Raw genomic sequence first — 27,990 nt, 5'->3', positions numbered from 1 at the left:
AGTGTCAGAAAACAGTTATTAGGAAGTGGGCTGAGACAGGAAGTATTTCCTTCATGACGTCCCAAATCGTGCCTCCAGACTTCTACCCCGATGATTTTCTGGATGACTTTTTATGACACTGTGGATGGTAATGTGTTCAGGGGCTAAACGTGATCTACTTACTATACATCACTACAACCAAAAGGGAAAGATAAATTAAGAAAATTAAGTCCTGGAAAATGCACAAAGGCAAAGAGAAAATATCTGGGCGTACTGAAGATGAGATGCTCTTTAAACATAACTCATTTAAAAGGTTACAATTACCATAAACATTTTAACTCCATTAAAGATCGCTGACAAAGGTTTGCTCCCTCATCAGCAAAAGGCTTCTGCCTTTACATGAGCTTGGAAGAAGGCATCACACCACGTGAAAAGAGCCACTAATCCTGGTGAAGCAGGTGTCAGACTATCAGGAGTTGCATAGGCTTTTCAGATTCATTTTGTACAAGACACCATGAAACCTTGACCAATTCCCACCTTTCAATAGTTGCAGTAGCAATCAGATGTTTTTATCCCTGTAGCATTCAAATACACAAAAGTACTCTAGGAAAGAAACACTAAAATGGCATTTTGAATAAATTCACATATTGGGAACAATAAAGGGAGAAGCCCAAGCATGACTCTAGTATTTCATATAGAAAAGCACTGCAGGAGAAAACTTTGTATAAAAACATTAAAACTCGAATGAACAGAAATACACTTTTGGTTAATCTGTGCTGTTTCATATAGAAATCCCATCAGATATTCAATCTACTAGGTGACTCGTTTGGATTTTCATGTCTCACTGTCTCAGTAGAAGAATATACACTGCTGCCTATACTCACATATATATGCATTTACATATATAAAATTTAGATCATGAAAATTTGTTTTAAATACACATACTTAAAACCTGTACCCTAAAAATAAATACATTGGCCTCTAGTAAGCTAATTCTCAAGAGTTCCTTGACAAACCAATCAGAGCACTGTTTCTCAACAATGGCATGTGACGAATTAGCCACTCTTTAAATCCATTATCTATCAGTAAATGTGTTAAAATTCAGATGTACAACCGAAATAGCACTCCCAGAATAGAAGATGAGAGAAAATTCTGGCTTTGAAAATAAATGTCTTGGCTTCCTTCATGTTTAGTTCCTACAGATGTCTAGTCTTTGCCTCTGCATTTATCGAGCAGTGGGAGAGCATTTTCCAGTGACAGCGAGCGTTCTCTTCCACTGACATTACCTTCCAATCAAAGGAGTCAGCAGGCATTTCCTTTGCGGTTTTGTGTAAAGGAACTAATACAACATTGTGTATATATCTGATATTACTCCCATCATCACAGTGAGTTGTGTGTTTTAATGTAATTTACAATGTGCCGATTCCACCAAGGTAAGGGAGAAGTAGCCCTGGCATTAAAGAGAAGTCTCCCAGACGAACAACACACACAGGACTGGGTGGTGCACCTCTGCTTTATGAAGTGACTCAAGACCACTGCCAGAGTGGACAGATTGGAGATCTGTCTGATACTGTAGTTCAAACAACAGAAACAGATGAAAAGACTCAATATACCTCCTTTAGAAAGGATGACATTCACAAAATGGAGCTTTACTTTTTTACTTTTACAGTTCCAAAACAATTTCTTAAAATAATATAAGCTGGACCAAGTTGTTTAATACCGTACAATATTTAACAACCTTGTCATTTGGTTTTGAATACAAGAATTTCAGAGATGTAGGAAATCCATGATAAATAATAGCAAGAATGTTTAATGCCACTGCCTAAATGTTTTAAAAGGAAAGTCTATCATAGTTGAAATACAACTTCTAAAAAAGACAATGTTCTATGCACTCACAGTTCCAGATTGCTAACTTTATAAATTAAAGCAAAAGTTATCTATATATAAACAAGGCCTCTTTTTCATTGATTTTGATCTCATTTAAACCTTTAGATATTTCAATCTTCAGATTCCACAAGGTAAGGCTGAGTTTATCAGATATAAATAAAATGTTTAAGTCCATTATGTATTGTAGCACTGAGGAAACAAAAACATCAAATATGTACAGACTGGCTACAATACTTTTCTTTTTGTAAAAAAAGTCAAATGTGTATCAACATCAAGCCACACTCCTTTTCTTTAAATTTCTCTGGTTGCAAAAAATGGGACAACAGCATTTTTTGTCACTCATCTTTCCTCTCAATCCTGAAGTCAGAGGCAGGTCTTTAGGTCAAACGTCTTTTGGGAGGCGGTGGAGGCATGAGCTCTGTGTCTGGGTCCGGATGATGCTTTCGCTTCTGTCCTTGAGAAGCTGCTGCACATCTGTCAATGAACTCGAAGAGCATCTCCTTGGTGACAGGGTTGGAGATACTGTTGCACACAGCTGTGGAAAAAAGGAGACACGTGTCTCGTGTGAGGGTTCATGAAGGGAGTTGACTCGCCCCAGGGAGATGAGGACAGGAGAGGTTTCCATCCCAACAGGCTAGAACGTTCCAATTTGCCGACATGGGTGATTTGCTGCGAATTAAACTGTGCTTCTCTCTCCCCCACCCCTGAAATGAGTGCATTGCTGGTGGCTATACTTTTCCTTTTTTGGCAGAGCCACGTGGCTCGTGGGATCTTAGTTCCCAGACCAGGGATCTATCCCACGTCCCCTGCGTTGGAAGCACTGGATCCCCAGTGAAGTCCCTCTGGTGGTTACTCTTTACTATTAATTCTAGAACAAAATATTTTAGGAATTTGGGTTTAAGCCTGTCTTCACCACAGTTTTCTATCCTTCCAAACAGTTTGTATTGCATATTGATCTCGCGCAGTGCATCACAGTCCATGTTCATACAGTTTCTAAAGAAAACACACCCTGTGTCCTTCAACCTTTCTTTCTCTCAGAGAGAAGTGCACACTGCCACGTGTGTAACACAGCACACTAAGGCTTTGCTGTAGCTGGGAAAGCATATTTTTCTTAATTTTAGTAACTTGTTTGAAGTAAGGTATTATAACAAAATGACTATTAAATAAAGCACCTTTTCTTATGTGATCAAAATCTATTTACCTACTTGGTTTTAGAAAAAAAGACATGGGCTTAATTACTCCTCTTTTTTGAAATTAACTCATCCTGTCTGAACACAAATAGAAGTTCCAATAAGAATCTCTTGAATGTATAAAAGCAACTTTTAAGTTGTAAAACTCAAACTGGCAATTTCTTTATTATCTCTTAAGCTTATCACGTCACCATCAGCACCCTCACTGACTGAGCACTCTTAAAGTTCACAATCCCATTAACCTTTAATCTTGGTTTTTTTCCCAATTTCACTAAAAGCTCAATCCAGAGTTGCCTGAAGTAGTAGTTTACCTTATAAAAATAATTAATGCATGCTGCTCCTCATGAAACAAGCTTACTACTCTGAATTCCCAAAGCAACCATACTGTACCCAGAGCACATCCTGAAGATAGCATACCAAATTTTACTTTTTTTTTTTAAGCTTTTCATTGACTTTGTTCTCCATTGTTTGTAAAGCTATTTTAGGAGCTGGAAATTACATTTTCCCCTGCTAATTCTGTCTTTTACCATCTGGCAAACGATGGTTTTTAGCATTTTGAACAGATCTGCAATTACCGTGGTTTTTGTTGTGGTTGTTGTTCAACAAATTCATCTTGTCCACAGCTCACCTTCTTGCCCTTTAAACTGCTCCCCTGGGCACCTGGCAGGAGCCCACAGGTGAAAGAGGACTGGAGTCACAGGGCACAGACCTGCCACAAGCCCTCTTCGTTCTGGATGACCTTCTCCCCTCTGAGCTGAACCGCGAAAGAGGTTAGTTCTAACCTCTTTTGGGGGGTTTCATGTACCATCCACTGGGAGGCTGTCATACTCACCCATGGCAGTGTTGTAGGCATTAGGAAAACTTTTATCTGTTCTCTGTCTCATAAAGACCCAGCTGTTGTTCTCGAATTTGCATTCTATAATTTTGTTGTCATACTGTTTTAGCTCTTTTGTCACCTGTTTTAAAAGAGAATTGAGGAAAATATTTAAGTCATTTGACAGGCTTCTTGCCTCCATTACGTGACAGACGCATGAGGGGATGCCAAAAACACCTCGGTGGCGCATCACAGGGAGCTCTTTGTCATCTGAAGCATCTAATCAAGCCCAAGGATGTGGTACTCACTTCCCTGTACACTTGCTGATTAACCTGACATAAATAGTAGTGAAAACGGCTGTCAATATATAGCAGTTAAAGGAAGCTATGCAGAAACCAGCCACTCCTGAGCCAGATGCAAATATGTTAACCATAGGGACCAGTGCCTTCAATACTGTCTGTGTCCCTGTGGCTTTCAGAAACTGAGTACATGCAAAGGTTTCAAAAACTTTCAGAAAGGTCCTGCCATCTAAATTCCTACGTCAGAACCTAAGAAATCCCCTTTATTGGTTAAGATAAAAAGTTACACACAAGAGAGTAGACATTAGGATCTGATTCAGGCAATGTGCATCCTAAATATTTTGCTTTTCAAGCAGTGATAATTAACCAAAAAGCTCATCTTTAGGCTGTTTATTTACCCTTTTCATCTCCAAAATGGTATGAATTTAGAGATGAAGCTGCTTTTGATATTAGGTGGTGGATTTTTTTGGCTACTTCACCTCAGATGATTGAATATGGATTACAACTTACTCTATCAAAGCTAACAAGTATCCATGGCAACTGTGGAACCTTTTAAAAGATATTTCATTGGGCTGTGAGGATGGTTTTCATAAATAGGAATCTAAGCTTATCTTTGCAGTTTTCAAATCAAATGCCAGTCATAGTAATATTTTAATTCTGTCCTCATCTTTCACAGCTAACAACTTTTCCTCACAATATGGAAGATTGCAATCAGTTAACTTCATTAGCATTATTTGAAATGCTCTCCTTTTTCTACCCACATATTCACTACCACCTAGGAATATGAAGGGAAGCAAATTTTTAAAAGAAGCTGTCAATTCACAGAATAGGGAGCGTGTGTTTTCATAAAAACTTTCAAATTGTAGTCCTTTTGCCTTCTTCAGTATTACAGCTGATTGGACTACTTTCATTTTCAACAAATCTGACAGGACCAACACATTTCAGTGTGCTGGAACCAGACCTGCCCAAGAAAATGATGTTCTACTTAGTAAACTCGATAATTCATTCTCAAAAATTCATTATTCTAATCTCAACTCCCCTCCCTCCCTTCTGAGGGATCTGCCTCCTTTTATTTTTGATACATAATCTATATCCAACCTAGGCAACTTACTCAGGTACAGGAACCACTTACATTACACCAGAAGTAGGGTCTAACAGGTAGGTTGCTAAACCTTTCAGATTCTTCATTTTCTAATTTCTTAAATTGGCAATGGAGTTTCTAAGGCACCGGGACACTGTAGCAACAATAAATGAAAGTGTCCAATACACAGTAGCCCACCAGTAAAATTCTTAATTGAATATAAAGTCAGGAAATGAAATATTACTTGTAAACTTTAAAAAAAAAAACTAAGCAAATTCACTAAAGAAACCAAGATGACATGAAAAGATACACTTTGAAAGCACTTGTCAAGAAAATTATACCATACACATTTACAAGAATGGCTTGTTATCAATGTGCAGTCTGTATTTTTATTCACTACTGATCACAGTACATCTTTATCAAATAGCTTATCATTCTTGTGTCCCTAGTATCAGATTTTCTATATTATGTGTTGCTCAATCTGACTATAGCAGTTGGGCTGTATTATTAAGTATCTGTTTGTATCTGTCCACATTAACACTCTGGGAAAGAGGGCTTTCCAGAAAATGCAAGCACCTGCCACTATGCCAACTTAAATGTATTTCCATGTTCAAAAACAGTTGTTGTTCATTCACCACACCAATAATATTCCCAAAACAGACACATTGTACTCATTTGGTCAGGTAATAAAATATATCTAACTGGTAAACACAATACATCCCATATGTGTACAAAGACAGTTTTCACTAATGGTCAGATCAAAAGAATGATTGGCATACAGGGAAGGAGTTTAATTTTAGTATCTAAATTCTAATTTGTTACTATGACAATAATGATCCTCAGCCAATCACACATTATTTACTAAAACAGGATCTGGTAAGGCCTTTTATAATCAGCTCTGGTATCCTGTTTTGAGTTAATGAGAGGTTGCAAGTAATAAGAATAAAATATTTATAAATCAAGATTTCATATCTGTACCCATAATTACATTGGATTAATGAGATTTATTGGGTTTTTTTTGGGGGGGAGAAAATACAGTGTATTTTATACTGAAGAAAATAATTTTTTTTCTTTCTTTTTGTCCATCTTATTGAGTACCACACTTCTGATACCATTTAAATCTACGAATAATCTGGTGGTAAGAGATAGTCAGATGAAACCATATCTAGTACATCTGAAGATTTCAGATTAGCAGGTCAATGGAACAAAGGGCCCAAGACAGAAGAGGACAGAACCACAGCTGTTCTTCTTTGTATTTTTTTCTTTTTTTTAAAGATGCAACATAGTTTAATCTCAAAAAGGTTATGCTGAGCAAAAAGAGCCTGACACAAAGGAATATATACTGTGTGACCCCTTTATATAAATTTTAAGAACAGACAAAACTAATCTAAACTGATATAAATAAGAATGATGGTTGCCTGGAGTACAGATCCAAGTGGTAAGGGGATTGACAGCATAATAGTAGCATCTAGGAAATTTTAAGTGTGTTGGAAATGTTCTAGAGCATCATTAGGGTAGTTGTTACACAGATGAATATATTTTTTCAAAACCCATCAAATTGTTGAGCAAAATTTATGCATTGTATTGCATGTAAATTACACCTGTTTTTTAATAGAATACTTTTTGTAACCTAAATGCTGGCCATGGTACCAAGTCACAAAAGGCAAACCATCAGTGTTGGTTGAACCAAACTGCACAGAGCAGGTAGAAGAGTTTCTGCCTCTAATGGTGGAGCGCAAGCCTTTAAAATTTACTGTCCCTGCTCTGTGAGAGCTGTTTTGTTATCAAGAGCTCATCTTTCTTTTCTAGAGACTACAATGGGAGAGAGATTTCTCTGAACTAATTTGCTCTAGAGACACTACAAAATAACAAATATCCTTAGATTGAGAAGACACCAGTAAGCTGGGTTTTAAATTTTAATTCTGAAATAATTTTAGATCTACAGAAAAGTTGTAAAGATTGTATCAAGAGTTCCAGGATTCCCGTCACCCTGCTTCTTCCGTTCATAGCTTGTATATCACAGAACAGTTATCAACTCTGAGAGATTAACAGTGATAGAACACAATCAGCTAAACTTGATTCAGACTTCATCAGTTTTCCCACTGATGTCTTTATCTGCTCCAGGATCAATCAGGAAACTGCATTGTCCTTAGTTGTCACGTCTGCTTAGTTTCTTCTGACCTATGACAGCTTCTCAGACCTTTCTTGACACACTTGAAGACTGCTAGTCAGATATTTCGTTGAATGTTCCTCAGTTTGTGATTTTCTGATGTTTTCTCATGATCAGACTGAGGTTATAAATTTTGGGAAAGAATGCCAGAGAGAAGACATACCCTTCTCATTACATAACATCCAGGGGATAGATAAGATCTTGGGCTCCCCAAAAGGTGCAGTAGTAAAAAAATATCCGCCCGCCAACGCAGGAGATGCAAGAGATGCAGGGTCGATCCCTGGGTTGGGAAGATCCCTGGAGTAGGAAATAGCCACCCACTCTAGTATTCTTTGCCTGGAAAATTCCATGGATGGAGGAGTCTAGTGGGCTATAGTCCATGGGGTGACAACATGATTCCTTACTGATGATATAAACCCTGATTACTTGGTGAAGAAGGTACCAGCCAAGTTTCTTTACTGGAAAGCTAGCATACTCTATTAGTTATGAGGCAATATGTCTAGCCCTGATCAAAGATAAGGGAATTCAGCCACTTGCTTGAAGGAAGGGTATCTAAGAATATGTGGACATTTATTAAAAGCATCACTGAAATCAATACATTTCCTAGGAGAAAGACTTTGAGGCTATACAAATACCCCTTTTCTTCTTAAAAGTTTCATTAATTTCACTCATTAATTGTAGCATTCATCCATGAATCTTGCCTATGGCAATTATTACTGTGGTATTCTAACGGAATTTTCTACTTCCTCCATTCCTTATACATTTATTATCTGGATGTCTTCTGTAAGGAAGATTTGCTCTTCTCCCTCATTTATTTAATATTTGCTTATTTGTATCAGTAAGAATTCATGGATATTTACTTTATTCTTTGGCTTATCATAAACTATTTTCACTTCATTTTCTTGCTCAAATTGTTCTGGTTTTGGCCACTGGGAACTCTGTCAAGTTGGCTGCTGTGCCCTTTTAACTTGCTTTCACTTTTACTTACTTACGTGGTTTTAGCATTTAGTCCCTGGCAACACAAGATACCACTCCAGTCTCATCTTTTATTTTCTTTGCCTCAGCTCTACAGTCAGCCATGAATCAGTCAGCTCTAAAGTCATCCTCTACCAGGATTTTATAAGAAAAAAATTTACTCTTCAATAGTCCAGACTATGCTTAAAAAGTAAAAACACACACCACTTGCTTTGGTCAGAATTTAAAATTACTGAGAAAAAGAGAGGTAGGGGGAAAAGAGGAGTTGAGTGTGAGAGAGAAAAAGAGTAACAGTGAGACTCTAATATGAATATGAATATATGTTTATACTTAGATGTTTCCACCCCATCTTTTGTGAACTGCTATCTGGAGCTAAACTAAGTTGACCACTGTTTCTTTTCTGCACTTAAAATTCTACTCAAGCTCTAACTCTGTAGTGTGACAGGTGGTGAATTTTTAAAACATATTTCAAGGAGATGAACTCAAAGATCTTATTTTCATGTATGCAACTTTGGTATCTAATACTAATGAATGAAGGCAGAGAAAATAAAACAACAAAGAAATCGAAATGGAACTGTAAAAGTTTTCCTTGTGATGTCAGAACAAGACAATCAGCTTAAATCTGAAACATTAGACGATCTTTTAGAACTACTACCTTATAGTAGAGCCTTGATATATTGCTTTTAGAAAGTGGATCCATCTATCAGAGGAAATAAAACTCTTGGCAAGTTACCCTTTCTAAAAAAATACTACACTTAACCACTTAAAAAAAAGTTCCTCCATTAAAATCAATTTGTGTTTGTACTTTTATAATGAAGAACTACTGGGTAAATAACACACCTCACATTTGCTAAGTTAGAAACGCAGTAACAGGAAGTCTCTCTCTCATGAATAGCAGGCTCTTCAAGCCCTCCGATCTGGAATTCAACTAATGAAAGTAGCCAATAAAAAGAAAGCAGCTAGAACTCAGTCTTATTTATCCCACGGCAGACAAGTCCAGGGCATGAAATCACCACTAAACTACAGATTACTACCTCTTCAGAAAATTAGTGTTAGTTACAGCTGCTACTCAAAATACAATAAATCTTCACATAAAATAACTGGGCAGATAAAACAGCATGTTCAGTTCAGTTCAGTCGCTCAGTTGTGTTCGACTCTCCGCGACCCCATGAATCACAGCACACCAGGCCTCCCTGTCCATCACCAACTCCCAGAGTTCACTCAAACTCATGTCCATCGAGTCGGTGATGCCATCCAGCCATCTCATTCTCTGTCGTCCCCGTCTCCTCCCACCCCCAATCCCTCCGAGCATCAGACTCTTTTCCAGTGAGTCAACTCGTTGCATGAGGTGGCCAAAGTATTGGAGTTTCAGCTTTAGCATCAGTCCTTCCAATGAACACCCAGCAGTGATTATTAGTAGATGCTGGAGTTAGGAATGACTTAGTTTCTTCCCTGTGCTTTGCTGTATTGTCCAAACTTTCTATATAATGCATGCTTAACTTTCATAATTTTTCATGAAAAATTCCTAAAATAAACTATGTTTCATAAAAGACGGTAAACATGAGATTGTTTTTAATGTAGAAAAAATGTCAATCAAAAAAAGAAGTAAATCAAATTATGTCACCCCCTTATCAGGGGTTTCCCATTACAGAGCACTAAATGACACAGCCCCTGTTTATCTTTTTAGCTCTCATAAATCATCTTAGAGCATCCCACAACTTTTCCTCTACCTTGTTTATCATTAATTGATTATTTGTTTAATATCTGTCTGCCATAATGGTTAATAATTACTGTATACTTACTAGGTGCGGAGTACTTTCTAAGTACTTTACATGGATTCATTTATTTAAGCCTCACAACAACTCTAGGAAGTATCAGCCCTGTTTTTAAAGATAAGGAAGCAGAGGCAGAGAGGAGTTAAGTAATCTGATTATAGATTCACAGTCAATAAGAAGCAGAGAAACATTGCATCCCTATTAAGTTTTATTCCAATCTCAAAGGTTTTCTACTCCATCCCTGTTAGGTTTTCATCCCAATCCCAAAGAAAGGCAATGGCGAAGAATGCTCAAACTACTGTACAACTGCACTCATCTCACATGGTAGCAAAGTCATGCTCAGAATTCTCCAAACGAGGCTTCAACAGTATGTGAACTGAGAACTTTCAGATGTTCAAGCTGGATCCAGAAAAGGCAAAGGAACCAGAAATCAAATTACCAACATCCGCTGGATCACAGAAAAAGCAAGAGAGTTCCAGAAAAACATCTACTTCTGCTTCATTGACTACACTAAAGCTCTTGACTGTGTGGATCACAACAAACTGTGTAAAATTCTTCAAGAGACGGGAATACCAGATCACCTGACCTGCCTCCTGAAAAATCTGTATGCAAGTCAAGAAGCAACAGTTAGAACGAGACATGGAACAACGGACTCGTTCCAAATTGGGAAAGGAGTATGTCAAGGCTATATATTGTCACCCTGCTTATTTAACTTATATGCAGAGAACATCATGTGAAATGCTGGACCGGATGAAGCACAAGCTGGAATCAAGATTGCAGGGAGAATTATCAATAAGCTCAGATATGCAGATGACATCACCCTTATGGCAGAAAGCAAAGAGAAACTAAAGAGCCTCTTGATGAAAGTGGAAGAGAAGAGTGAAGAAGCTGGCTTAAAACTCAACATTCAAAAAACAAAGATCATGGCATCTGGTCCCATCACTTCATGGCAAACAGATGGGAAAACAGTGGAAACAGTGACAGACTTTATTTTCTTGGGCTCCAAAATCACTGCAGATGGTGACTGCAGCCATAAAATCAAAAGACGCTTGCTCCCTGGAAGAAAAGCTATGACCAACCTAGACAGCATATTAAAAAGCAGAGACATTACTTCACCAACAAAGGTCTGTATAGTCAAACCTGTGGTTTTTTCGTATGGATGTGAGGGTTGGACCATAAAGAAATCTGAGTGCCGAAGAAGTGATGCTATTGAACTGTGGTGCTGGAGAAGACTCTTGATGGTCCCGTGGACTGCAAGATCAAACCCGTCCATCCTAAAGGAAGTCAGTCCTGAATATTCATTGGAAGAACTGATGCTGAGGTTGAAGCTCCAATATATTGGCCACCTGATGCAAAGAGCTGACTCACTGGAAAAGACCCTGATGCTGGGAAAGATGCAGGGGGAGAAACGGACGACAGAGAATGAGATGGTTGGATGGCATCACCGACTCGATGGACAGAGTTTTGAGCAAGCTCTGGGAGACAGTGATGGACAGGGAAGCTTGGCATGCTGCAATTCATGGGATCACAAAGAGTCGGACACGACTGAGCAACTGAACTGATTAGGTTTTACAATCTGAACATGAATCTAATGAGGTTTCAGATGTAGACACTGAAGCCCAGAGTATTTAAGTAACTTGTATAAGGATACAAGTTGTATCGAAATTCAAATTCTAGACCTCTGTGAGTCAAAAACCTGTGCCTTCCTTTCCCTTAAGAATCTAGCCTCCAGGTTGAAAACGTATTACAGGAGGCAAAGGTAGACTATACTTGAGAGAGATTTTACTTCTTGTGTAATAAACTGTGATTTAAGTAGTCATTTCCAAGGATTACATTCCACTTGGGAGAGCCTGTAGGTGGGAGGCAAAGTGATGTGTGACAGATGAAGGGCGGGAGAACATAACATGCTGGTTTGAACCAATCACAATGTCTATCAAGTTTCTTTTTTCTGCACTTTCCAAACGCCCGCCATGTTGACCTGCATCAATCTCTGCTGTTTGCTATTCTGGTTGCGTGAGCATGAACCACAAATCATAGCAAATTGCAGAATTTCTCAATCATTAAAATTTACAATAGGTTAATTTTAAAATGGGCTGCACTTCACAGCTGCAAAGCTTTTGTCTGATTTCTCGACCAAATGAGAAGCCATTATTGGACTGAAGACCTTTCCATGGGCATGACCAGTCAAAGGAAAAGGTCATGTGCGCGGAATAAGCAGTTCTGCCAGGTAAGGTGAGGTAATGGTAACGGTTCACTAAACAGAGAGCCACACTCTATGGCACAATAATATATCGCTCTGTTTAGTACCAAGCATGATGAGAATTTATAAGTAGGTCATGGGTTCAGTGCATGCTTGGGATAGGAAAAATGATACAAAACCAAGGAAAGCTTTACAAGCTACTGGCATACCTCAGTTTACTGCACTTTGCTTTATTTCACTTCATAGATACTGTATTTTTTTTTTTTTTTAACAAATTAAAGGTTTGTAGCAACACTGTTTTGTCAGATGCTGGTGAGCATTTTTTAGCAAAGTATTTTTAAATTAAGAGAGGGAAAAAAAAGGCTGACATTCTTCCCTTTTGATTATCTTCCAGAATAAACTCTTGTTTTAAAATGGCCTGATTGCTCTAACAGCACTAATAGGCACCAAAGTCCACAGACCCATGACGCCTGTGAATCTTTAGCTCGGGGACACAGAACCCCTTAGTTTAGTGATAATGCTCTGTAGTGACTGGGACCCATCTGAGTAAACAAAGTTTTCCAGAATTCCATTCTTACAAGTTGGTACCTCAAGTCAGGGCAGACTTTCACTCAGACTCTCCGACCACTGTAACTGTAACTTTGCCATGCACACTGCATTCTGCTTTTATATATGCTTTCTCAACAACTGTATTTCTTCTTCTTTGAGAAAGAAATCCTGGAGTTATTGACAAACATTATACAAACACAGAGTGACAATATACTGCTCTGAACCCTAGAGTTCTATTTTGTATCTCTATATACCTTCTGAATGACATTCACAATGAATTTATTTATATCTGCTTCATCAGCTCCAGGTATTGGAAATATCAGAAACCACTCAAAAGTTGAAAGTTTGAAAACAGTTAATATAAATTATCTTTATCAGTTGTCACAGTCCTTAAACACCTTCCTAAAAAAAAAAATCTTTGTTTCCCCCCTAAAACATACTACAAATATCTTTTCATAAAATCCTGTATTTTGGAGTTAACAGCAAACTTGGAGATCATCAAATAAAACACTTATTCTGAAGTATCCAAGTACTAAAATGCATCCCGCCCTATCTCTATGAATTAATGTATTTTTATGAGTGTGAACAGTCATGCTTTGAGGAGGTTATAAAACCAGCAGAAAAAGCAAATTCATTACTTTGGTAACTTGCACTCAAGACTAATTTAATACTCTTACCCACGATACTATTTTTTAAAATTAACTTTTATTTGAGTATAGTTGTGGCTTCCCTAGGGCTCAGTGGTAAAGAATCTGCCTGCAATGCAGGAGAGCCGGGTTCGATCCCTGGGTCAGGAAGATGCCCTGGAGGACAGCGTGGCAACCCACTCCAAGGCTCTTGCCTAGAGAATCCCATGGACAGAGGAGCCTGGTGGGCTGCAGTCCATAGGGTGGCAGAGTTGGACATGACTAAAGTGACTAAGCAGCCGCAGTTTCTGCAGTATAGCAACTATGATATTTATTTTCATTCAGAGATATTTACTTTTAAAATTACTGACAGATTGTTTTCTTTCACGAGGAAAGGAAAGGAAAGGGGGAGAACAAATAGTTTTTGAATACCTGACTCTGCAATAAGCACTTTATGCACATTAGAAGGAAATGGCAACCCATTCCAGAATTTTTTTTTTTTAGCAACACAGGTATATTTTATTTTACATTTTATTAGCAGACAGATGGGCAGAAGAAGATAAAAATAAACCACTAAAGGGGAAGTTGAACACAAAATGACTCAGATAATCTTTTCTCCTAAGTTAAACTGAAGAAAAACATCTACAATTTCAGCTAAGAAAACTATGAAAGTCAGGTGTGTCCTGTTGGTTTCAGAAGAGTTGAAAATTTTATCTGAATCTTTGTAAATGTAAATCTTTTTAAAAATCAGGATGGGCATAGGATGGGGTGGAGAGTTAATTTTCAGTGGAGAACTACACATTTTCCCCTTCAATCACTTACTATGTATTTTCCAAACATAAGGAAACCAGCAAATAATTACTGGGAAAGAAGAAGGGACTACAAAAAAGTCTGGTTGACAGAAAAGAACTCTGGAATGATGTGAAATGAAAGTGGAGAAGACTGTGAGAAGCAACAACAGAATCCTGATGATATACTCTGTCCACCCAGCCTCAAAATACACAGACCTGAAGAGCATACAGAGGCCTCTGGTAGAATCAGAAGGAACATCAAATTGTAGGGTGGTTTCTGAACTCATGTTACACCAAACAGCACAACTATACTCACGAGGTTGAGGCCTAAGCCTGAGACCGCCACTCCCAAAAACAATCACGTGCTCAAGGTCTCCTGTGTTTTGTGTTCTTGGGACAGAGCTCTGGAACCAGCACCTGAGTTTCACAAGTCAGTCTGAACTATCTGAACACCCACCTCCTAGGAAATCAACACACAGCCCAGTCTTTTCTGGAACTAAATGTACTCTCATCAGAGACAAACCTAGCCCTCAAAAATAAAACCCCAAAGGGCTGAGAGGTACAATCTCCACCTGGCTCTCTGGCTCCCCGCCACTCCAGTATTCTTGCCTGGGAAATACCATGAACAGAGGAGTCTGGCAGGCTGTAGTCCATGGTGTCACAGAGTCGGACATAACTTGGTGACTAAACAACAAGGATCAGAAAGTTTAGCTAATTCTCTCAAGGCTGTTTTGAGATCTGGAGCTCTGCATCATACTGTCTCTTGGAAATATCTAGAAAATTCAACATGCTGGAGGAAAAGGAAAATTTTACTGTTGTTCACTCCTAATCAACAAATTACTGAACAACTAAACCAAAGAACTAATGGAGTATACTTTGCAGTCACCATAAACTACAGGGGACAGTGGATTCCTTTAGGTCACATTAAGTTTACTGTAATAGAATCTTCTAAAATAGATATGATAAAAATACACAAGCTACATGTGAGAAAAACAAACAAAAATGAGCAAACAGACAACTCACCAGCCTCCAGCGCCACAGGTTGGCTAATAGTAGTGTGGAAAAAAGAGGCCTGGAAACAAGTTACCAGGAAAATCTCTAAAGTGGTGGGGGAAGACATGGAGGAGGAGACAAAGGAAGTTCTCAGTGTCCTAAGCCACGTCTGTGAAATGAAGATCAAGTGCTTTTCAGCTGAGTAATATACAACAGAGAAGGATCTCAGTGATAATTAGAGCTAAATTTTTAGCAGGCTCCAGTGATTTTCTGTCATGTGATTTTCAGTCTTTTCTGTCATGGCAACTGGTTTATCTGCTTTTATTTTCCCACCTTGGAGGGGTGGTGTGGGATCTTGGCAAAGAATTATGCATGTATGTTGGAGAAGGTGACAGAACCCCACTCCAGTACTCTTGCCTGGAAAATCCCATGGATGGAGGAGCGTGAAGAGTCGGACACAACTGAGCGACTTCACTTTCACTTTTCACTTCCATGCATTGGAGAGGGAAATAGCAACCCACTCCAGTGTTCTTGCCTGGAGAATCCCAGGGACGGGGAAGCCTGGTGGGCTGCCGTCTATGGGGTCGCACAGAGTTGGGACACGACTGAAGCGACTTAGCAGCAGCAGCATCATGCATGTATATAAAATGCACAAAAATACTATTATGTAAAGATTTCTATATTTAGAAGGATCTGATTGCCTGATTTTGGGGAGATCAGCATTCACATCTCCTGAAGGTTACATTTGGAACCAGATTCAAGTTCTCATTTAGTTTCCTCCCTCCTCAACTCCCACATTCCCTTAGGTTTTTGTTCTCATCTGGTCCGGATGAGGACAGTGGCAATGTCTCCTCGTGGGAATAAAGGACAAAAATCAAAATTACACAGGCAATCCTTCCCCGACCCCATGCATGCACACTTGTCTTTGCACATTCACCACTCAACTGCTCTTATCAAGCCTCCAGAGAGTCTATTCTGAATAAGGTGGCTGTGGCTGCCTGCTAGGAAGGAAATTATTCTCTGGGCTGTAGCAGTAAATTACCTGGAATTAAGTATGAAGATATAAGGTAGGTGGCTTTTTACCTTTCCTCTAACAGGTACCTAGCACAATCTTGGTGCTTAATAAAAGTAATACATCAGGTATGTGGCATGCTTGGCAGGAATGCTTTTAAATCATATGTTATAAGACATCCTCACAGTAGTGTGCCTCCCTCTAAGTCAGCTCAGTCCTGTGACTACAGAAATCACTGAGCAAGTCTCTGACAATTCTCCTCCCACCAGTGCCAACCTGTGACGTTGCCAACTTTTAGGTCAGGACACCTGCCTCCCTGAGTGCCCGCAGCTTCCACTGTGGTGTTTCATTGTGCCAGAAGCACGCTTGCTACTTGAGGGTCTGCTCTGGCCAAATGACAATACAGGAAGGATGCCTGTCTGGGGGTTTATTCATAACTGGAATGTTGGAAAGTAACAAGCTGAAAACACTCCATCGCATGCTTTGCGTGCCAGCTGCCAGCTGCCACGGAAGAAGGGTGATCGACTCCTGATCCTGTCTGTGCCTGGAGGCTCCAAATTACCACTGCTTTAACTGTCCTGCCACCACACTTCAGGTGTCACCACTTCTCTTCCATTTGTGCTTTTGAAATGTTACAGGAACAACAGAACCCCATCCATCTAATTGGTGCCAAAGTATAGTCATGCTCCCCCGCTACGGTGTTCAATGGACAGTCCTGTCCTCTTCTGTCCTTAGGAAAGGGTGGGGGTGGGGATAGTAAGTCCCTGTTTTAACACTCGCACAGCAGAGTCTGGAGTTTCCCCAGCAGATGAATGCTGTGTAGCCCCAATCCAAAGTCTGCTGACTGCAGAGCAAAGAGCTGAATTTAACCCCAAATTAACCATGAAATATGAACTCTGGGTTAAACAGGTTGGCAGCAATTTGGTAAATTAGGGAAAGTGGCAGAGTGAACTTCTGGGATTTTTAATTTTTAATCTGACATTAAAAGGAAAAGTAACTCCTTCTTAGTTTTATTTCTCTTTGCCTACTCCTCCATCCCCCCACACCGTTTTATTTTCCTTAAATAACTTTCTTGAAATCAAAATCCAGCAGAGAACAATTATGTTAATAATGCTGGGAAATTTGTTTGCTTTGTTAAATTGGGCTTCCAAAGCATTTCAACTTACATTTGTGATCACAAGTAATGCCTGTTCTTATATCCATTTAAAATGTTTACTCTATTACAGCTTATTATAAATGTGAGTCTCAGATGCACCACCATGGCTGCTCATTTTCCAGACCACAATTTTATGATAATCATATGAAATGTATTCATGTGTCAACAGCCCTGCCTAACAATGCCCCAAATGGGGTTGTTTGCAAGACTGTTTCCAACAGACACACAGTTCTGTGTTCCAGGACACTAAGAAACTGCTAGAAGCAGAGAGCTCTCTATTTGACTATTTTAACTGAGTCTGTAACATAAACTCTTTTGCTACACTTCAGTTCAGTTCAGTTCAGTTCAGTCGCTCAGTCGTGTCCGACTCTCCGCGACCCCATGAATCACAGCACGCCAGGCCTCCCTGTCCATCACCAACTCCCGGAGTTCACTCAAACTTATGTCCACAGAGTCGGTGATGCCATCCAGCCATCTCATTCTCCGTCGTCCCCTTCTCCTCCCACCCCCAACCTTTCCCAGCATCAGAGTCTTTTCCAGTGAGTCAACTCGTCGCATGAGGTGGCCAAAGTATTGCAGTTTCAGCTTCAGCATCAGTCCTTCCAATGAACATCCAGGATTGATCTCCTCTAGAATGGACTGGTTGGATCTCCTTGCAGTATAAGGGACTCTCAAGAGTCTTCTCCAACACCAGCTCAGTTTAATTATTATGATCTCAGAAAACAGGTGAGCTCCAACAAGAAAACTGACCCTAAATACCCACACATGATGGGATAACTGGGTTCAGTTGCTCTTATTTTATGCTTGGAGTCTCTTTCTGAGCCACCTTCAAGTGCCAGAGGTGGTGGACTGGAGAATTCTTCTGTACTTGATGTTCCCCTACTGCACATAGTGATGAAAAGCTATGTGGAGGATACTTTTTGTCACCCTGGCATCTCATAAAAAAGTCAGAGAACACTTATAAGAAATGCAGATCCAAGAACTGAAAACAGAACATGGGTCCAGAGGGGCCCCTCACTTTCCAGTACTGGTTTCTCCGCACACTCACACCTTCCTCACTTTTGTGACAAGCAGCCCAAATAACTGCCTAGTTCCAGGGGCTGCGATCTCAAGCAAGGTTTTCAACTCAGCATTTTTTGAGGCTCTATTAAACAGGTACTAGGCCAAGAGCTTTTATTCTCTTTGCATGTGTGCTAAGTCACTTTAGTTGTCCGACTCTGTGAAATCCCATGGACTGCAGCCCACCAGGCTCCTCTGTCCATGGGATTCTTCAGGCAAGAATACTGGAGCGGGTTGCCATGTCCTCCTCCAGGGGATCTTCCCAACCCTGGGATTGAACCCATGTCTCTTACATCTCCTGCACTGGCAGGCGAGTTCTTTACCACTAGCACCACCTGGGAAGCCCTTTACACTCATTATTTCATTCATAAGATGTGTCCACATGCAGTGGATCATCTACTTTCTAGAGGGAGAAGCAGGCATGTACTGGCAGAAAGTAGGATCACGTGGAAATAAGCCATATATTATTTTTTGCTTCACTCTTGTTTCTCCTGCTAGGACCACCTCTCTGAATTAATAACAGCTTTGTGCAAATGCTTAATCTACCTTAAGACAATTCACTTTTTACAGCTGACTGCTTTAGAAAGAGTACCAAGTCCAGAATCTTGGCTAGAAGGCTCACCTAGGCCTCTCTTCTTTTTAGATGGAAAACAATGAGGTTCACAGAAAGCCTGCAATTTGTCCAAAGTATATGGTTCTGTAGGGGCAGAGTCAGAATGAGGGTCTGGACTCCCTGCATTTCAGTCTTGCCCACTGACCCTGTGGTCTATGAGGCAACCCTTCACCAGTAAACTGGGAAACTTAGCAGGTCAAATTTTTACTTGCAGTCATACAAGTTTCATCAAAGAGGAGGAAAATGTCTGACCCAGTTTATCTAATATAATAAAAAATAATTTATATCCCAACCTACTATGGACACACACACACAAACACATCTCATAAAACAATTTATATCCTGATGTGGTAGACTTTGCTGTTTTTCCTTCTATTTCATTCCATTTCACGAAATAAAAAACAAAACTGGTTGAGATCCATGTAACTGTTCTCAAGACCAAGCACCAAAGTTAGGAAAAAACTTCACAGAGTATATTAAGAAAATAATAAATTAATTTCAAACGACTAACAAGGAAGTTAAGGGAGGCATTTTACCATTTCTGGTCTTGAAGTATATGAAAAATGGAGGCGGACAATTCTCAGGGCAGAAGTTAGACCCCACTTTATGGCTCCTCCACCTTCCCTACATCCTCTCCTTTCCCAGAGTGATACCCCTTGGAGAGGCTGCCCTGCGCCAGGCAAATGCTCTCACCCATCTCTCCCGTGGCCCCTCGGCACAACATGCTGGCCTAGAAGAGCTGAGGCTTGACCTTAATCATTTCAGATGACATTTCCTTAGAGAACTGAGTTTATTCTGCCAACTCCTGAAATATCACATGATTTATTATTTCAGAATGTAATTTCTTCCTTCTGTTTATGTTCCCCTTCATTAGATGGTAAGCTCCTAGAGCAAACAAAACAAGGGTCCTTGTTTCGTTCAGTACCAGAGCTCACTGCACACATAAAAAGTTCTCGATAAATGTTAAGGGGAAAAAAAAAAAGAAGAAAGTTGATATGCATTATACAAAGAATTTATAGAAATGACATCAGATTTTGAAATATTTCAGCTGTTATTAAATGATTTTCATCTCTTGGACTGATCAGGCTCTCACGTCATCTTTGATTGCCCTCTGGCCAACCACCTCTCTTTAATCAGAAATACTTTCTCTGGGAAGCCTGCTCTGACTCCACAGAGTCTCTGCTTCATTGATATGCTCTCACAGTACCTTATTCTTCCCCTTATCTTAGAAAAATAGCCTACTAAATTCTCTACATGTAAGACTTGACAGTAAGCTCCATCAGGATGGTGCTTTAATACAATGCCTCTCATGCAGTATGTCCTCCATTAAAAAATGTGCATGCAAACATACATGAAAAGTTCTGTACTTCTGAGCTGAAAACCAAACCAAACCAAAATTTTATAAACCCAATCTAATGACCTGATCCTATGCTGCTGCTGCTGCTGCTAAGTTGCTTCAGTTGTGTCCAACTCTGTATGACCCCACAGACGGCAGCCCACCAGTATATGGATCAATCACAGCTTTCTGAGTAGAAGTTTCTTTAAAACATGCTGCCACATAAAATTAGGCTTCTCCTTTGTGACTATGGGTACAATTTCCAGTGAAAGAAGAAATAGGATGTCAGTTATTGAGGAGAACTGAAGGGGGAAACAGGAAGGAGAATATAAGCAAACACAACATCTACCATGCATTTTCATGTCAGATGGAAAATAAACGTACAAAATAGTTAAGGCATCCCACTGTATCATATTCATTATAAACCAAAGAGTTTTCTGCTTACTAAAATATGAAAGATGATTATACATCCACCCAGTATTTATCAATATTGTTTACAGTAGGAAAAAAGACGAATGTATCATTTCTTTTTGTATCAAATATACAAGTAGAAGCACTAGAAAAATACAGTGTAAATATGCAAATTTTAAATCAGTAATTCATTTACATAGCTAAAGAGGAGAGTCAAGAAGCTAGTTTAAAACTCAACATTCAAGAAACTATGATTATGGTATCTAGTATCATCACTTCATGGGAAGTGGGAAAACAATGGAAACAGTAACAGATTTTATTGTCTTGGACTCCAAAATCACTGCAGATGGTAACTGCAGCCATGAAATTGAAAGATGCTTGCTCCTTGGAAGAAAACCTATGACAAACCTAGACAGTGTATTAAAAAGCAGAGACGTCACTTTGCCAACAAAGGTCCATATAGTCAAAGCTATGGTTTTTACAGCAGTCATGTATGGATGTGAGAGCTGGACTATAAAGAAAGCTGAGCACCAAAGAATTGATGCTTTTGAACTGTGGTGCTGGAGAAGACTCCTGAGAGTCCCTTGGACAGCAAGGAGATCCAATCAGTCCATCCTAAAGGAAATCAACCCTGAATATTAATCGGAAAGACTGATGCTGAAGCTGAAGTTCCAATACACTGGCCACATGATGGGAAGCACTGACTCACTGAAAAAGACCCTGATGCTGGGAAAGACTGAGGAAGGAGGAGAAGGGGATGACAGAGGATGAGATGGCTGGATGGCATCATCGACTCAATGGACAAACTCCAGGAGATAGTGAAGGACAGGAAAGCCTGGCATGCATGCTGCAGTCCATGCAGTCTCAAAGAGTTGGACACAACTTAGAGACTCAACAACTGACATGAACTCAAACATCTTTATAAACATTAGCCCTTCACATTCTCATGAGCTAGTTTTACAAGATTCCTATTTTAAACAGTGACTTAGGACCCAAGTAAATAAGGATAAATTCAAAATAGTTTCTGCCTTCCTGTCACTCAAAACTGAGCCTACATTTCTTTCTTAAAATAATTTTCCATGTATTTTCCATAATAAATCTTAAGATCTCCATAAAAATTTCCTATAGAGAACAGACTTATGGACACTTTTTTCCTATGTCTGGGGTGTGTGTGTGTGTGCACGTACACGTTATGTACATGATAGGTATGTTTATGATGTGTGTATACATTTTTTTTTCAGATTTTAAATATCAAATCCAGAGTTTTTAGAAAGCATGTAGCTGATATTTGGATATTAAAAAAAACAACTAAAACAGAGATGGAGTAATAAATCAAACCTTGCAACTGAGGGTAGGAACAGAAGGCTCTTCTGTCATTTTTGACCCTTCCAAGGCCTAAAGATGAACAAATCTCAGCCCTCAATTCCTCTGTGTCTGGGGCCACATCTAGCACCTGCCCTGCAGAATGAGGAGGAACATCTCATCAGACCACTGTCTGTCACACGAGCATTGCTGAGCTTCTTGGAGCAGATCCAATGCTTTCAAGAAAGACAGTATGGTTGCAGCATCTCCTAGACCTGCCTTACTCTGAATTCAGCTCTTTAAGGAAGGCTGTTCTAAAGAAATTCTAGTTTATTATTGCCAATGAATACATGACCCCTTGGTAGACTAGATCAAATTCATAACGAAGGGCAGACATATGCTACCAAGAGGCCACAGACTGTGTTTACAAAATTCAGACAGCTAGTCGTGGAAGGTTTCAAGCTTACTTTCTCCTGACTCCAAAGCTCTTAACTATGTGATCTGAACAGAATTCTCAAAGCATTTATTTTATATGACTTTGAATGTGTTCACCTTCCTTTTATAAATCCTTAAAGTCATAAATGACTGCCTTTTAATTTTGGTTAAAAAGAAACTAGAAAACCAGACATGATTTACTGAAAAAACACATTTTTAATTTAAAAAGCTGTATTAACACAAAGGTAAGAGCCCCAAATCTCATACTTAATCCTGAGTTCCTTCCAACATACCACACTACTTCTCTTTACTTCTTTAGTTAACCTATAGCATTCAATTTAAGGACAGTTTGGTACAGTATTTTCCTCACCTTGCTAGATATTTGAGACAATTTAGGAAAGAGTGCTACAAAAGAATATAAGGAACTGTGGATTAGGTAGAACTAGAAGAAACTCTTGGATTCTGGTGATTTTGATACATGGGTGTTGTGCTGTGCACTGCACAAGCATTAGGCTCTACGCTATGTCCCTCTGTGCTATTCAGCTTGTAAGCCACATAACCTGGAGCACAGTGCTTAGAATCTGCCAGATGGTTGCTGTTGGTCTGAATGAGTTAACCTATGTAAACCGTTTGGTACAGACATCAGGGACCGCAATTCTGTTTGCCTGCTTTCCTGTTATTTTCTGGGGTTATTCTGCACTCAATTTATGTGAGGAAAATATGATCATGTATTACATAAACAGAAGAATTCTTCTTCTGTTCTATTTATGTTAACTTCCATGTTACACAGGAAAATAAAACTAAATAAACTGAAGAAACTAAACCCCATGCAGTTCACCCTGACTTATTCAATATATGCTTCATTGAATATACTTTATATAGCATATATATGTGGTGGTGGTAGTGGTGGTGGTTGAGTTGCTAAGTCATGTCTGACACTTTGTGATCCCATGGACTGCAGCCCACCAGGCGCCTCTGTCCATGGAATTTCCCAGGCAAGAATACTGGAATGGGTAGCCATTCCCTCCTCCAGAGGATCTTCCTGATCCAGGAATCAAATCTGCATTTCCTGCACTGAAGGCAGTCTCCTCCATCACAAGCATTTTCTCCAATGCCGAGCCACCAGGGAAGCCCCCTCATAGCATATATATACACTTTTATATAGTATAAAAATATTAATGGTACTGCTGCTGCTGCTGCGTCACTTCAGTCGTGTCCGACTCTGTGTGACCCCATAGACAGCAGCCAACCAGGCTCCCCCGTCTCTGGGATTCTCCAGGCAAATTGAGGAAGGCAAATACTTGACTATTAGATTTACTTTTATTCTATTGTCAATCTGAATTGGAAAAGGCTGGCTTTTCCATGAGACTATTTATAAATTAAAACCAAAGTCATAACTGGCTTTGAAACAAAACCTTGAGCTCAAAATCAAAATGTCTCCTGAATTTAGACCCTGCAGCACAGACAGGAACTCCTAAGAACAGTCCTAGTTTTTTAGGAGAGGTGTATCAGGTTTCCAATGTCCAAGAAACAGACCTGTGGTGTTAGTTATGTACTCACGCAGTTTCTCATGTCAAAGTTCTTCACATGAAGGAAAAAGTCAAAAGAAAGTATATCAGAATACCTTAATTATCTGGATCCCAAAGTTGATAAAAGACTAAAGCCCCTATTTATAATGACTGGCTACAAGCTTTAGAGATGAAGTGAGGCGGGGGTAGAAGGAAACATCATTTTCTAAAATGACTTTAATAAGCCTGATGCAAGATGCTTTATCCACACTATTCTACAGAATTAGGCAATAACTCTAAGGAAGAGACACTGTCATTTCCATCTGACAGATAAGAAACCAAGGTACATACACTGGATGAGAATCCCACCAGATTCGTCTAGTTCTTGAGTCTATCCTATGGTTTAGGGATTGGTTTGCTTTTCAATTGAATGGCAAATCATCCTTGTACATTTTAACAGATTCATGGAAATATTTCCATAAAGATTTCTAAAAGCTAATTATGAAAATTAATCTCACACCACACAAATGGCATAAACATGTCTCACACACCAGCCTGCCACATTTCTCACAATTAAATCTCAGCAAAAGAAAAAAAAAAGCACAAGAGCCAAAACAAGCTAAAAAACTGAAGGGTTCTATTCTTTTTGATAAGATATACCTTCTTCCTAATCTTCCAGATTTCTCTATTGGTTACATAGCATAGGCAATTTTCTCACAGGAAATCTCTTGTATTTATAGCAAGCTAATTACTCTCCAGAAGTGATTGTCATATGTATGTGGATGGTTTTGGATTCAGTTTTGTCAATAGCTGGGAAATTAATTCATGTCTCATCCCATGCAAGCCTTATGTTTTAAGAGATTAAAAACCACTGCAAAGACCGATTACCAGGGAATTTCTGAAGACTACCCTTAATTTAAAAATCCATTAATCTACTTCCTTGTGGATGAGACAATCTATGAGACTGTTTGCTATGGTCAGCTCAATGTCCCATCTAATTGTGAGGAGAAATATCTGTTTATTAAAAATAACAGCTTTATGCTTTAAAGTTTAAATTAAAAAAAAAAGTTTACCTTTTAATAAATGTACTACACTGACATAAAGACGAAAGATTCCAGCCAATAAAATGCTTTACTAATCTTATATACCAAAAGCTACAATATGCTATTTACTACACAATGAATGTTTTCTCCAAAGAGAGAAATATAAGCAACATTTTGCAAACTTCATCTTGTTGAAATATATTCCCGTCTGCTGAGATTCTTATTTTGTACCAGCAAAAGTGAAATATACCACTTTCGCTACTGTCAAACAAAAACTATTTAAATGATTACCAACTAACTTTGACTCTTGTTCTAAGTTTTTTAGCTGCATACAGTAATACACTTTCAAAAAATGATGTCAGGGATGTCTCTTTACTACAGCAAAAATATTAAAATAGACAATTGGTGTTATCAATGTATGGTGCACCCCTGAAGAATAATATGGAGAAATTTTTTTAAAAGAGGTGACATCTATTTCTTTATTTCTTTATATTGAGTCCCTCTAAAGCACGTGATACCATCATTATAAAGGCCTCTAGTAGTTATGAGGGTTTTATATAAGTAACCCTAAAAAGTTTAATAGGTTTCCAGGACCATTCATTGGAGAAAGCAATGACAACCCACTCCAGTACTCATGCCTGGAAAATCCCATGGGCGGAGAAGCCTGGTAGGTTGCTGTCTATGGGACTGCACAGAGTTGGACACGACTGAAGTGACTTAGCAGCAGCCCATTCATTAACATTCAGAGCACCGACTATTCATCTACTTCAGTAGGTGGGATACATACTTTCTCAATTCAAACATGGAAAGTTTCAGTGGCAAGTAAAGATCTACATATGCAAAATCTTAAAAGTTAAATAAGAATACAGGAAAATAAAAGATTTTATAGACAGTATAAGATTATTTGCCAAGTACATGACATAGATCATATACCATTCCCAGAAAGAAAGGACTGTTCCTTACCAGAAATGGGCTCATATCTCCCTTATTGTTTTCACTGTATAGTCTTTGTTTTTTAGTCATTTGTAAACATATCTTACCCATGGAGGAGGAAATGGCAACCCACTTGAGTATACCTGTCTGGAAAATCCCATGGACAGAGAAGCCTGGCGGGCTACAGTCCATAAAGGTCACAGAGAGTCGGACATGACCGAGTGACTGAGCACAGCACACATACACACCTTAAATTTTTGAAAAGGCAGATTTTTAAATTTTTCATTTCTGAATCCCATCACAGTACTGAAAGATACCCAGCACTTAGCATATGCTCAATCAGTGCTTATTTGAACACCTGAATAAGTCAATGACTGATGACATTGACAAAGGTGGTGAAGACAACAGCCACACTCAGGGCCAGGCAATGTTCTAGGTGCCTTGCGTGCATTAACTAATTTACTGTTAGTTTTCTCTTGGTATTACCATTGAGAGACCAGCTTGCCCCCACTCATCTGACTCCTTTATGCCCTTCAATTTTGGGCTTAAATTTGACTTCTTTAGGGAGGTCTTCCCAACTCATTAGAAGAAGATACAAACCCTTGCTCTCTATCCAAATAACCCCTTATCTTCCCTATCGTTATAGTCATCACTCCTGAAGACCTGATTCAGTCAGCAGTCTGGTACATTACACAGTAAACGCCACCAAGGCAGGGACCATGTCAGTCTTATTCACTGCTCTGATCCCAGTGTCTCTCCAAGAACATGGCACATATGGGTACCTAATAAATCTAAGTTTAATGACTGAGTGATGCAGGTAGTCATTAAATGTTCATATCAAAAGTAACAAAAAAATAAGCAAATCTGAGATGATTTGGAAGAGTCAAATATAACTATCCAGGAGGCATCTGAAGATTCAAAACTGTGGTTTAAGAGAAGAATGAGGTAAAGATTTGAGAGTCATCAGGAGGCTATTGCTCCACGGCTATAAATGACCACATAAAACTGTGGCATTATGGATGACCCATTTCTGAATACATATTAATTGTATATTCAGGAGAACCCAGCATCTTATGTTTAAGTTGTAAGCCCCCAAAAGAAAAATCAGAAAGGGGCCTTATCAATTATAAAATTAATTAAGATGAAACCATCCTTTAAGAGGTTCTTTTTAATGAGAATATAGTGCCATTATAAGTGCCTGGAACCTGCCATTAGCACATTTCTAGTTTGGTAGAAAAGCTTACAGTTTATATTGAAGTTACCCTGTATGTTTTCTTTGAAATGACCATGGTGAAGCTGAACCACACTGACACCATGATTATATACCAGAAGCACTCAGGCAGCAGAGATGAGCTTTGCATTGTAGACATGAGGGAAGCATCTAAATCTGCAGATGTACCTAAAAGAGATGTGTGGATTATAAACCACACTGCACTACTGCCGCAACAACAAACAGGAAAACTGCAAAGCACTGACTGACAGGAGAAAAGAAGGCAGAACTGGTTCAGTCACTTTGCTTGAGAAACCTGAAGATACACATGTGTTTTGGGAAAAGTATTATTAAGTTCCAAACCTGTTTTACATCACTTGGGGTGGCTGTGAGTAGCGGTGACAGAGATATCAACAACTGCCACCATGAGAAAAAGAGATGATGAGGAAAGGCAGCAGCGGGCTCCCTGAAGAAAAGAAACCACTGCAGATGAAAGAATGCCATTTCTGAGCAGAGCTGCTGATGCTTTCTGACTTCTTAGCTGTATTCACACTTATACAACCAGTAAGCAGAACTACATTCAAATATTTAGGATCGTGAGAACAGTGTAAAAGAAAAAAAGGGTAAGTTTGCAGGCCGTTCT

General features: G+C 39.1%; 1 protein-coding gene across 3 annotated transcripts in view; it reads right to left on the bottom strand.

The window, feature by feature from the left end:
- Positions 1 to 1,474: 1,474 nt before the first annotated feature.
- Positions 1,475 to 27,990, bottom strand: part of RNGTT (RNA guanylyltransferase and 5'-phosphatase) — a 246,444-nt gene continuing 219,928 nt past the window's right edge. For all 3 annotated transcript variants that reach the window (XM_088840722.1, XM_055433833.2, XM_088840721.1), the window contains 2 exons: positions 3,889 to 4,012; positions 1,475 to 2,401 (listed from right to left, as the gene is read on the bottom strand). In XM_088840722.1, the coding sequence (XP_088696848.1) occupies positions 2,244 to 2,401; positions 3,889 to 4,012 (282 nt within the window). In that variant the 3' untranslated portion in view covers positions 1,475 to 2,243. The remainder of the gene's footprint in view (positions 2,402 to 3,888; positions 4,013 to 27,990) is intronic.

The sequence above is a fragment of the Moschus berezovskii genome, chromosome 10, assembly GCF_049115385.1.
Source record: "Moschus berezovskii isolate FMDL1 chromosome 10, NW_MosBer_1.0, whole genome shotgun sequence".
Lineage (NCBI taxonomy): Eukaryota > Metazoa > Chordata > Mammalia > Artiodactyla > Moschidae > Moschus > Moschus berezovskii.
Note: the sequence above shows the minus strand (reverse complement) of the source record. Positions and strands in the feature narration are given on the sequence as shown.